A 12,827-nucleotide genomic window follows, 5' to 3' on the forward strand; every position below is an offset into this window, starting at 1 on the left:
GTAGTGATATGACGAACCCCACCTTTGTGGCTTCCAGAGAAAACGTGCGGGGTTGTAAGGCAAAATACAGCTCACATGCGTTGCGGAATGCCCGGTACTTGCAACGTTCTCCAAAGAACTTTTCGGGTGTGGGTACCCTGGGCACCGGGGGGAGCATTACTACAGAGAGTGCTGCGGAAGGGCCAGCAGACGCTGCTCCTTGAGGAGATGCTGAGAGGGCCTGGACTTGTCCCTCTAATCTGGTATAGCCTTCTTGTAGGCTTTTGACTGCCTGGGTGAGGCCCGCTAGGTGCCTACAGAGTTCATCTATGGGGGAGGCCCCCTGCCCGGACTCGGTCATGGCTGCCTGATACTGTCAGGTCTCTCACTTACCAGACCGGAGAGTCGACTTGGGCAGAGGGTAGGCTCCCTTACGTATCCGATTTGCGGCCCCTGGTAGAGCAGACAGGAAGCACACAAGTGCGGAGTGGTATGAGAGCCTGTGCAGGAGTCTGTATTTCGGAAGCTAGCAGTCTTCAGTCAGCAGGTGATGGTTAGAGGCACAGGCAACGGATGCTGGGCAGGAGCTAAAGACAGGTCAATGCACAGGCTGGGTTTGGCAACAGGCGGGCAGCAGAGGTACAGGAGGAGCAGGCAGAAGCAAGGTCAAAACAAGCCGGGGTCAGATGCAGGCGGAGGTCAGAAGAATCCAAAGGCAAGCTGGGTCGTCAACAGATCAGGAACTCAGGAACTCAGGAACACAGGAACTAGGAAGAGGAAACAGGAAACAGGAACTAGGCACAGAGCTGTTGATCAGGCAGCACTGATCAGAGATAACAGCAGACCTAAATAGGCTGATTGGCGCCAAACGCACAGACGCCCGCACACCCGCACGTGCCCGAGCGCGCCCCCGGACACCGGCGCGCACACCAGCACCACCATGCACAACGCGGCCAGCCAGTTTAGATGCGCCAGTGCCCCCAGAAGCACGCGCCCCAGCACGCACAGGAACGCGCGCACCAACGGGCCCCGGCGCGCACCGACGCCCAACCAGGTAACCTCTCTGACACAGTGCAGATATAGTGCAATTGCTACTATTTTTCTGGTGGTGTACACATTACACAATACAGTGCAACCGTAGTGCAGTTGCTACTACTTTTCTGGTGGTGTACACATTACACAATACAGTGCAACCGTAGTGTAGTTGCTACTACTTTTCTGGTGGTGTACACAGCACACAATACAGTGCAGCCATAGTGCAGTTGCCACTACTTTTCTGGTGGTGTGCACAGCACACAAAACAGTGCAGATGTAGTGCAGTTGCTACTATTTTTCTGGTGGTGTATACATTACACAATACAGTGCAACCGTAGTGCAGTTGCTACTACTTTTCTGGTGGTGTACACAGCACACAATACAGTGCAACCGTAGAGTAGTTGCTACTACTTTTCTGGTGGTGTACACATCACACAATACAGTGCAGCCATAGTGCAGTTGCCACTACTTTTCTGGTGGTGTGCACGGCACACAAAACAGTGCAGATGTAGTGCAGTTGCTACTATTTTTCTGGTGGTGTATACATTACACAATACAGTGCAACCGTAGTGCAGTTGCTACTACTTTTCTGGTGCTGTACACATTACACAATACAGTGCAACCGTAGTGCAGTTGCTACTACTTTTCTGGTGGTGTACACATTACACAATACAGTGCAGCCGTAGTGTAGTTGCTACTACTTTTCTGGTGGTGTACACATTACAAAATACAGTGCAGCCGTAGTGCAGTTGCTACTACTTTTCTGGTGGTGTACACATTACAAAATACAGTGCAGCCATAGTGCAGTTGCTACTACTTTTCTGGTGGTGTATACAGCACACAATACAGTGCAACCGTAGTGCAGTTGCTACTCCTTTTCTGGTGGTGTACACATTACACAATACAGTGCAATGGTAGTGTAGTTGCTACTACTTTTCTGGTGGTGTTCACAGCACACAAAACAGTGCAACCGTAGTGCAGTTGCTACTCCTTTTCTTGTGGTGTACAAAGCACACAAAACAGTGCAGATATAGTGCAGTTGCTACTATTTTTCTGGTGGTGTGCACAGCACACAAAACAGTGCAGATGTAGTGCAGTTGCTACTATTTTTCTGGTGGTGTATACATTACACAATACAGTGCAACTGTAGTGCAGTTGCTACTACTTTTCTGGTGGTGTACACATTAAACAATACAGTGCAACTGTAGTGTAGTTGCTACTACTTTTTGGTGGTGTACACATCACACAATACAGTGCAGCCGTAGTGCAGTTGCTCCTACTTTTCTGATGGTGTACACATTACACAATACAGTGCAGCCGTAGTGCAGTTGCTACTACTTTTCTGGTGGTGTACACATTAAACAATACAGTGCAACTGTAGTGTAGTTGCTACTACTTTTTGGTGGTGTACACATCACACAATACAGTGCAGCCGTAGTGCAGTTGCTCCTACTTTTCTGATGGTGTACACATTACACAATACAGTGCAGCCGTAGTGCAGTTGCTACTACTTTTCTGGTGGTGTTCACATTACACAATACAGTGCAGCCGTAGTGCAGTTGCTACTACTTTTCTGGTGGTGTACGCATCACACAATACAGTGCAGCCGTAGTGCAGTTGCTACTACTTTTCTGGTGGTGTACACAGCACACAAAACAGTGCAGCCGTAGTGCAGTTGCTCCTACTTTTCTGGTGGTGTACACATTACACAAAACAGTGCAACCATAGTGCAGTTGCTCCTACTTTTCTGGTGGTGTACGCATCACACAATACAGTGCAGCCATAGTGCAGTTGCTACTACTTGTCTGGTGGTGTACACAGCACACAAAACAGTGCAGCCGTAGTGCAGTTGCTTCTACTTTTCTGGTGGTGTACATATTACACAATACAGTGCAACCATAGTGCAGTTGCTACTACTTTTCTGGTGGTGTACACAGCACACAAAACAGTGCAGCCGTAATGCAGTTGCTACTACTTTTCTGGTGGTGTACACATTACACAATACAGTGCAACCGTAGTGCAGTGGCTACTACTTTTCTGGTGGTGTACACAGCACACAATACAGTGCAGTGTGGTGTTGCCAAACAAAACATACATCATGTCCGGAAGGCCACCAAGAAGAGGTAGGCGCTCAGAGGCCACTAAAAGAGGGCAAGCAGGCTCTGTGTCTACAGTCAACAGTGCTGGTCGCGGACATGGTGCATCTTCTGCAGGTGGTTGTGGGGCACACTTGTCCTTTTTTTCTGCTGCTGGGCATGTTATTGAGCCAGAACATGCAGAAGAGTTGGGGGAGTGGATAACAAAGCCGTCCTCATCCTCCTCATCCTCTGTCACCCAGGCTCAGAGTAGTTTGCCTACCAATGCAGCTGCCAAAGTGGCCTATTCCACTGGCTCCTTGTCCACAGTCACTCCTTCCCTAGCCCCAGCATCATGCACAGAGGAGTCCCCCGAACTATTTGACCAGAGTCGGGTACATGCTGATGGAGGATGCGCAGCGATTGGAAGGTTCTGATGTTGTTTCCCAGGTTGAGAAAAGGAGTAAAATGAGCCTAGAGAGAGGGGGTGCCCAAGAAGGACTAGAAACTGGCAGTCATGTTCCCCCAGCCGCAGCATACTTCCAAGTTTGCTCCAGTGACGAGGAGAGAGGGGATGATGAGGTCACTAACTCTACTTGGGTGCCTGATAGAAGAGAGGAGGTGGAGGAGGCACAACTCCAACGAGGCAGGATGTCCTCTAGGGGGCAGATTAAGGGCAGCCACCCTTCTGCATCACACCGCAGAGCTCCGCAGGTGCAGGACGCTGCTGACTCCCCGCTGATTTTGAAAAGTTCCTTGGTGTGGGCCTTTTTTGACACGTGTGCAGCAGATTGCACCACATGCTTGACCAGACAGAAACATAGGTTGCTGTTTGCAACCTATGTCTGAAGCAGGTCAAGCGTGGCCAGAACAGCAGCTGCTTGGGCACCACATGCTTGACCAGACATATGACGATCTCCCATTCAGTCCGTTGGCAACAGCACTTGAAAGACCCACATCAAAGAAAAAGGCGGGCTTCTCCGTGCTCCTCATCTGGGATCCCCAAACCCACTATACCTCCAGTTCTCTCAAAAACCTGCACTGAGAGAAATGAAGGTATAGCAATAGGTGTCCCAAGCACTTTCAGCCAATATGCTATCAGTACACCTCCATCTGATTTTAGCAGGCAAATTTTCCTACCCTAGTTGCTAAACCGTAAAAAGAAATTCGGTCCCAGCCATCCACATGATCAGCGTCTGAATGCTAGCTTGGCCAAATTGCTAGCACTGCAACTGCTGCCTTTTCAGCTGGTAGACTCTGCCCCCTTCCGTGAATTTGTGGAATGTGCTGTACCTCAGTGGCAGGATCCAAGATGCCATTTCTTTTCAGGGAAGGCCATTCCGGCTCTCTACCGGCATGTGGAAGGCAATGTTTTGGCCTCGTTGGACAGGGCGGTCAGCAGTAAGGTGCATATTACCGCTGACTCATGGTCCAGCAGGCATGGGCAGGGACATTACCTTTCATATATATATATATATATATATATATATATATATATATATATATATATAGTTTTCCCAATGAACTGCCATAAAAGAAAAATCCAAATGAATGGGATGGTCAGACCCTTGAAGAAGGCTGGATTTGTCTTCTTCTCCACCATTTAGATTTCAGAGAAATTCCTCCATCGCAACTCTTAGGTGAGAAGTGGATTGTGATACAAGCCTAGTTAATTGCTGTGCTAACACCAACCACAATCAGAATTCATTTTAATTACAGTGTCCGGTGAAGTTGTCCTTTAACCCTTTCCCACTGATGATACACAGATATGCTGCCTCACTATCCGGGAGGCCGCATATCTGCGTACATGTCTTTGTGTTGAGAGCATGCCGCACATCGGGCTCCCAGAACGGAGGCCAGGCTCTCACCAGGAGCCCCAGGTCCTGTAATAACGATCAGGACCTTGAACTCCTGGTTCCCGGTCACCTGATTGCTGTGATAGCCTCTGATTGGCTATCACAGTGATCAGTCACTGGGCAGTCCACCCATGGGTTTACTTTTTTTCTGAATGGAGAGAAAGATACATTGTATCTTCCTCACCTTGCAGGAGATGAAGATGTAAATATACACAAGTGTGTACAAAAAGAAAAAAAAACGAAATCAAGGTTTGATCTAGGTCAGTGCCAGGGTTAGTTAGGGTCAAGGTAAGGGTCAACAGTCGCGATCAGTATATTTTGGGTAGAATTTTTTTTTTCTTTTAAAACATTGTTTAAATTAGTATCAGTTAGACCCCTTTCACACTGAGGCGCTTTGTAGGCGATATAGCGTTAAAAATAGCGCCTGCAAAGTGACCTGAAACAGCGGCTCCATTCACACTGGAGCGGTGCGCTGGCAGGGCGTCAGAAAAAGTCCCGCAAGCAGCTTCTTTGGAGCGCATTAGGAGTGGTGAACTTCTAAAGCGCACCTGTCCTTTGAAATCAATGGGCAGTGCCGCTGAACCGCTGTAGCAGCGATTTGCGGGCGGTTTTAACCCTTTTTTCGGCCGCTAGTGGGGGTTAAAAGCGACCCCACTAGCGGCTGCGCCGCAAAAACGACAGTAAAGCGCCACTAAAAATAGTGGCATTTTACCGCTGATGCCCGGGGCAGCTCAGTGTGAAAGGGCCCTTAGTGTCAGTGTGTTTTAAGCCTTGTACACACAATAAGAATTTCAGTCGAATGATCGTCTGTTTTTTTTTTTTTTGCATTTTATTCTCATCATGAAAATGAAGTGGTTACTAAATTTACAAAAATTCTCATATGACAAAATACAACTTTGGAAGTGATGTAATGTGTTGTGTCATATTGTAATGTATTCTTTCATTTCCGAACATGCACGGTCTTGCTCTTCCGATTTTTTTCGGACGAAAACTGTACTAATTAAATGAAAATAGTTTGTTTTGGTGTCGTACGAGAACATTTTTTGTCTTTTGATTATTTTCGATGAACTGTCGTGATCAGCTCTCAAAAGCTGTGTACTAATTATCAGATTATTATTATTATTATACAGGATTTATATAGGGCCGACAGTTTACGTAGCGCTTTACAACTTGAGCGTAGACAGCAGTGGTGGCCCGTCCATTAGGGGCACACAGACGCAGCCCTATCCATGTGTCCGGCCCAGCCAGAGGTTCTAATAGGCTTCAAAAAAGAGTGGGCTCGGGGCGCAGAGTACTGTGCCTGAAGCCCACCCAGTTGTATGACAATAGCGACGGCTATTATACCCGGCAACAATAGTGTCGGCGGGTGGATCATTTGCCGCACCCCCACCAGCTGCCACTGGTAGACAGTACAAATACAATACACTTTAATACAGTAGGATTCAGAGGGCCCTGCTCCTTAGAGCTTACAATCTAAAAATATCATACAATTGCTTCTAAAGTGGTATTTTTGGTCCGATTTTCTGATCATGTGTCCTAGGTTTTAGGAAACATAAAAAAAAAGCAAAACGTGCACCATTATTTCTGGGCTCTACTACGGGTGCAAACAACAAATAACATACAAGTGTGCAGTATCGCTGCGATCGTCAGGAGAAGGAAAATTTATTTTGGGTTATTCTTTGGTGGAAAATTATGGTAATAGCAAACATTATACAGTACAGCTAAATTTAAAAAAATAAGGATTGTTTTACTATTTTGGGCCAGTTTTCCTTTGATCCTTTGATCAGTGGTGGCTGGCCCCCCAGTCGCTCGATCGATCGGCACTTCATTTACCCGTCACTGGCAGCCGTCTGCCAGCCCTGAAATTACTAAATCCAGGTCATCGCTTCGGAGGCTTCCCCCTGCATCTCCTCCCGAGTCCCGGCGGTCGCTTCTCCTCCCAGGCAAACTGGTCTTAGAAATCCCGACCAATCGGGTTTCAGGACCCGCTTCCTGATTGGCTGGGAGGAGAAGCAGGAAGACATTAGCGAATACTAATTTGCTAATGTCACACAAGTGGGTGGGCATGGTGTGCAGTGCTCTGCGCCCCGAGCCCACCCTTTTTGAAGCCAATTAGAACCTCAGGCTCTAATCATGTGCTTCAAAAAAAAAAAAAACATTGAAATCCATGCATCCGGCACCCTGCATGGAGATTAGGGGTCGGGCGCATAGATTAGGGGGGTAGCTTCCCTGAGCCCCTTATGAGCGGCTGCCACTAGCTTTGATTATAAAAAAATTCAGGAGACATCCATAACAATATACCGCACAAAGAAAGCCCAATTTTTCCTGAAAAAAAAAAAAAACATTGTATAATCCACCTGCATACACAAAGCAGTTGTGAATTGAAGATATATACAGTTTTACTAACACATGTCAAAGCTGATAAATTGTGCTCAGGCGTTAGGATTTGTTTTACCCTCAGTCACTCAGGGGGTTAATAAATTCCCTCACCCCATTGAGTGCAGCTTACCCAATACCGTGCTTACCTTCAGCCTTAATCTAGTAATTTTTGCTGTATAGTCCTGACCGGCATCATACAGCCTCCAGAAAGAATACCAGCTGGCTCCTATTCACACTGTGCATGTGACCACAACCTCATTCATTCCTATGGGTTAGCTGTATTGATGGTGGCCTCCAGTGTTTCTGTAGAGCACAACTGCCCCATAAGAGTGAATAGAGGCGCAGTGCTCATGCTTAGTATGAAGAAAAGACAGTCATAGGCTTTCTATTTGAAGAATGTTTGGCACCAGAGTTGTCCACACAGCGAACATGGCTGGATTAGAGCTGAAGGCTTGTATATTGAGCTACTCTCAAGTGAGTGGGAGCATTGATTAAAGGACAACTTCACCGAAGGTCTGGTTGTCTTTAAAAGCCAACTTGTGATTTTCCTATGCAAGACAGTCCTTAGATTGGCTTTTCAGAACAGTGAAAGGGGCGGTGTGTATAAGCAGTGGCTGTAAGCTTCTAGGTGCATGGTCAAAGTTCAAATGTAACTTGAATGTAAAGCCAATTGCCTAGTATTGCTGCAGTGCAAAATAAGCAGATCTCCATAGACCAGCAATGAAATTATTTTTGTTTTTCACTACAGATGGGGAAGTTGGACTGGTGCTCGGTGGTGTCCCTCTGGTGTACTCATCAGTTTTGCTCTGCAAGTTGAGCGGCCCCTTGGAAATGGCGATGATACTGCAGCCAACAATATCATGTTCCAATGCTCTAATAATAATATCCTGACAGGTTATGGTGGACGATGGGGAACATTTAGTGACTGGAGTGACTTCTGCCAATCTGGAATTTGTGGCATCAGAACCAGAGTGGAGCCTGCCCAAGGAGGTGGAGATGACACGGCCCTGAATGATGTCAAGTTCAGATGCTGTTAAAATCAGGATCACAATTAAAAACAAAAAATAAGAGTAATACGAAGATTTACTTGAAATAAAATTATTTATTTTATTGTTTTAAATAAATAATACTTTAATAAATAAATCAGATGAGATGGTCAATGTGTTGTGTTGTGTTTAAATATGATAAAGTATCAAATAGCAAAAAGAGAACTTAAAGGATATAAATAAAAGTTTAATCTAAATATGACATTGGGTATGGAATATCCTTACTGATATAATGCATAAGTTCTAATTTAATTTTGCCATGTGTCACTGGTGGATTTTGTTTCCAATTTTGAATGCAGAGCATTCTCCAGTACTGACATCATAAGTCCAGCACACATGTTGGTTCTTCCCCAGTGAGATCCCCCTTCACACACACATTAGTCTTTGACCAGTCAGATCCCCCTTCACACACACATTGGTCCTTCCACAGTGAGATCCCCTTCACACACACATTGGTCCTTCCCCAGTGAGATCCCCTTCACACACACACATTAGTCTTTGACCATTGAGTTCCCCCTTTACACACACATTAGTTCTTCCGTAGTGAGATTCCCCTTTACACACACATTAGTCTTTGACCAGTCAGATCCCCCTTCACACACACATTTGTCCTTCCGTAGTGAGATTCCCCTTCACACACACATTGGTCTTTGACCAGTGAGATCCCCGTTCACACACACATTGGTCCTTCCCCAGTGAGATACCCGTTCACACACACATTGGTCCTTCCCCAGTGAGATCTCTGTTCACACACACACACATTGGTCTTTGACTAGTGAGATCCCCTTCACACACACATTGGTCCTTCCCCAGTGAGATCCCCATTCACACACACATTGGTCCTTCCCCAGTGAGATCCCCCTTCACACACACATTGGTCTTTGACCAGTGAGATCCCCCTTCACACACACACACACACACACACACACGTTGGTCCTTCCGTAGTGAGATCCCCCTTCACATACACATTGGTCTTTGACCAGTGAGATCCCCCTTCACACATACATTGGTGTTTGACCAGTGAGGTCCCCCTTCACACACACATTGGTCTTTGACCAGCAAGATCCCCCATGCACAGACTGGTCTTTCCCCAGTGAGATGCCTCCCCCAGTATGTACATGGCATGCAGTACCCACAAACCACCACATAAATATAATATTGAACAGTGCCCAGAATACACATTGGTTTTTCCCAGCTGAGATTCCACTCACGTACAAAGATTGGTCTTTTCCCAGTGAGATCCAATCTCTGCAACACAGATTTATCTTTTCTGAGTGAGATTCCTCCCTCTGAACACAGATTAGTTCTTCCCCCAATTAGATCCCATTCCTAGCATGCACATTGCTTGCAGTAACCACAATCCATCAAACAAATTGTACAGTATATAGTTGGTGTTCAGCATACACACTGGTCATTCCACAGTGAGGTCCTACCCCTCGAACACAGATTGGTCATTCCCCAGTAAGATCCTATCCCTGGAACACAGATCAGTCTTTCCCTGGAGAGAGTTGCCACCTCCAGCACACACATCGGTCTTTCTTAGGCCGGCTATAGACAGTTTGAATCTCGGCTGAATCAGCAGGAACCGGCTGAGATTTGAACCACGTGTGGGCAGGCTGAAAGTACCAAGTTGACTGATCAATCAACTTGGGTAAAACCAGCCTGCCAGATTTTACATGCAACTATTGCTAGCGGCTAGTATGGCCACTAGCAATAATCACTGTCTTTTCCTGGTGGGGACTGCTTCCCCTGCTCCCCCTTTCCTGCCAGCACAATAGAATGGCTTGGCGGCAGGGATTCCCCTGCCAATACTGTCTGTGTTGATGCAACCGTGGTTGCAGGAAAGAAATTTGCTCTGTTTGGCCTGCATTAGTGAGATCCTATCCCCAGCACACATTGGTCAATTGAATATTGAGTGGTGGTAAGCAAACAAAATGGCCATTCCCTGGTGAGATCCCTACCCCAGCTCACACGCACATTGTTCTTTTCTCAGTGAAATCCCACCTCCAGCACACAGATCTTTCTCGATGTTAAATCCCATTCCCACCCCTTGAACACAGACTGGTCTTTCCCACACTGCATCTGGTGGCAAGCGACGGTGGCAAGTGGCACTCTGTATCTGGTGGCAGGCAACGGTGGTACTCTGCATCTGGTGGCAGGCAACAATGGCACTCTGCTTCTGGTGGCAGGTGATGGTGGCAAGTGACAAGCTGTATCTGGTGGCAGGCGACGGTGGCAAGTGACAAGCTGCATCTGGTGGCAGGCGATGGTGGCACTCTGCCTCTGGTGGCAGGTGATGGTGGCAAGTGACATGCTGCATCTGGTGGCAGGCAACAATGACACTCTGCCTCTGGTGGCAGGTGATGGTGGCAAGTGACATGCTGCATCTGGTGGCAGGCGATGGTGGCAAGCGGCACTATGCATCTAGTGACAGGCAACGGTGGCACTCTGGATCTGGTGGCAGGCGATGGTGGCAAGTGGCACTCTGCATCTGGGGCAGGTGACGGTGGCACTCTGCATCTGGTGGCAGGCAATGGTGGCAAGTGACATGCTGCATCTGGTGGCAGGTGATGGTGGCAAGTGGCACTATGCATCTGGTGGCAGGCGATGGTGGCACTCTGCATCTGGGGCAGTGGACGGTGGCACTCTGCATCTGGTGGCAGTGGACGGTGGCAATCTGCCTCTGGTGGCAGGTGATGGTGGCAAGTGACATGCTGCATCTGGTGGCAGGGGACGGTGGCAAGTGGCACTATGCATCTAGTGACAGGCAATGGTGGCACTCTGGATCTGGTGGCAGGCGATGGTGACAAGTGGCACTCTGCATCTGGGGGCAGGTGACGGTGGCACTCTGCATCTGGTGGCAGGCAATGGTGGCAAGTGACATGCTGCATCTGGTGGCAGGTGATGGTGGCAAGTGGCACTCTGCATCTGGTGGCAGGCGACGGTGGCACTCTGCATCTGGTGGCAGTGGACGGTGGCACTCTGCAACTGGTGGCAGGTGATAGTGGCAAGTGAGAAGCTGCATCTGTTGGCAGGCGACAGTGGCAAGTGACACACTGCATCTGGTGGCAGGCAATGGTGGCAAGGGGCACTCTGCATCTAGTGGCAGCCAACGGTGGCAAGTGGCACTCTGCATCTGGTGGCAGGCAATGGTGAAACTCTGCATCTGCTGGCAGGTGATGGTGGCACTCTGCATCTGCTGGCAGGCGATGGTGAAAAGTGACAAGCTGCATCTGGTGGCAGGCAACAGTGGCAAGTGACACACTGCATCTGGTGGCAGGCGATGGTGGCACTCTGCATCTGGTGGCAGGTGACGGTGGCACTCTGCATATGGTGGCAGGTGATGGTGGCAAGTGACATGCTGAATCTGGTGGCAGGCGATGGTGGCAAGTGGCACTATGCATCTAGTGACAGGCAACGGTGGCACTCTGGATCTGGTGGCAGGCGATGGTGGCAAGTGGCACTCTGCATCTGGGGGCAGGTGACGGTGGCACTCTGCATCTGGTGGCAGGCAATGGTGGCAAGTGACATGCTGCATCTGGTGGTAGGTGATGGTGGCAAGTGGCACTATGCATCTGGTGGCAGGCGACGGTGGCACTCTGCATCTGGTGGCAGTGGATGGTGGCACTCTGCATCTGGTGGCAGGTGATGGTGGCAAGTGAGAAGCTGCATCTGTTGGCAGGCGACAGTGGCAAGTGACACACTGCACCTGGTGGCAGGCAATGGTGGCAAGGGGCACTCTGCATCTGGTGGCAGCCAATGGTGGCAAGTGGCACTCTGCATCTGGTGGCAGGCGACAGTGGCACTCTGCATCTGGTGGCAGGCGATGGTGGCACTCTGCATCTGGTGGCAGGCGATGGTGGCACTCTGCATCTGGTGGCAGGCGACAGTGGCACTCTGCATATGGTGGCAGGCGATGGTGAAAAGTGACACTATGCATCTGGTGGCAGGCGACAGTGGCAAGGGGCACTCTGCATCTGGTGGCAGGCAATGGTGGCAAGTGGCACTTTGCATCTGGTGGCAGCCAACAGTGGCAAGTGGCACTCTGTATCTAGTGGCAGGTGACAGTGGCACTCTGCATCTGGTGGCAGGCGATGGTGGCACTCTGCATCTGGTGGCAGGTGACGGTGGCACTCTGCATCTGCTGGCAGGTGATGGTGAAAAGAGACAAGCTGCATCTGGTGGCAGGCGACAGTGGCAAGTGAAACTGTTAGGTACCTGGTAGTTGAGCCCGACTGGTAGAAGGAGACCTCTCTTAAGCCCTGGTTCAGGAGCCACTGGCAGTGGGAACAGTGGTCTCTTGAGCACAGTGGGTAGGAGGGCCTGATGCAGGTTCTTGCGGTAGCAAACACAGGAACTGGAAAGACGTCCCTCCGGGATGGCTGAGCTGCGGATGCAGGTAGGCTGAAGCGGATCAGGAGGCAGACAGGTGGATGATATGGCAGCAGCAGAACCTG

General features: G+C 48.9%; 1 protein-coding gene across 1 annotated transcript in view; it reads left to right on the top strand.

Moving 5' to 3' along the window:
- LOC141133563 (vitelline membrane outer layer protein 1 homolog) overlaps nucleotides 1-8,376 on the top strand; it is a 29,824-nt gene extending 21,448 nt beyond the window's left edge. The window contains exon 3 of the mRNA XM_073623023.1: nucleotides 8,073-8,376. Within this exon, the coding sequence (XP_073479124.1) occupies nucleotides 8,073-8,361 (289 nt within the window). The 3' untranslated portion in view covers nucleotides 8,362-8,376. The remainder of the gene's footprint in view (nucleotides 1-8,072) is intronic.
- Nucleotides 8,377-12,827: the final 4,451 nt, after the last annotated feature.

Source organism: Aquarana catesbeiana, linkage group LG03 (genome assembly GCF_042186555.1).
Source record: "Aquarana catesbeiana isolate 2022-GZ linkage group LG03, ASM4218655v1, whole genome shotgun sequence".
NCBI classification, from domain to species: domain Eukaryota; kingdom Metazoa; phylum Chordata; class Amphibia; order Anura; family Ranidae; genus Aquarana; species Aquarana catesbeiana.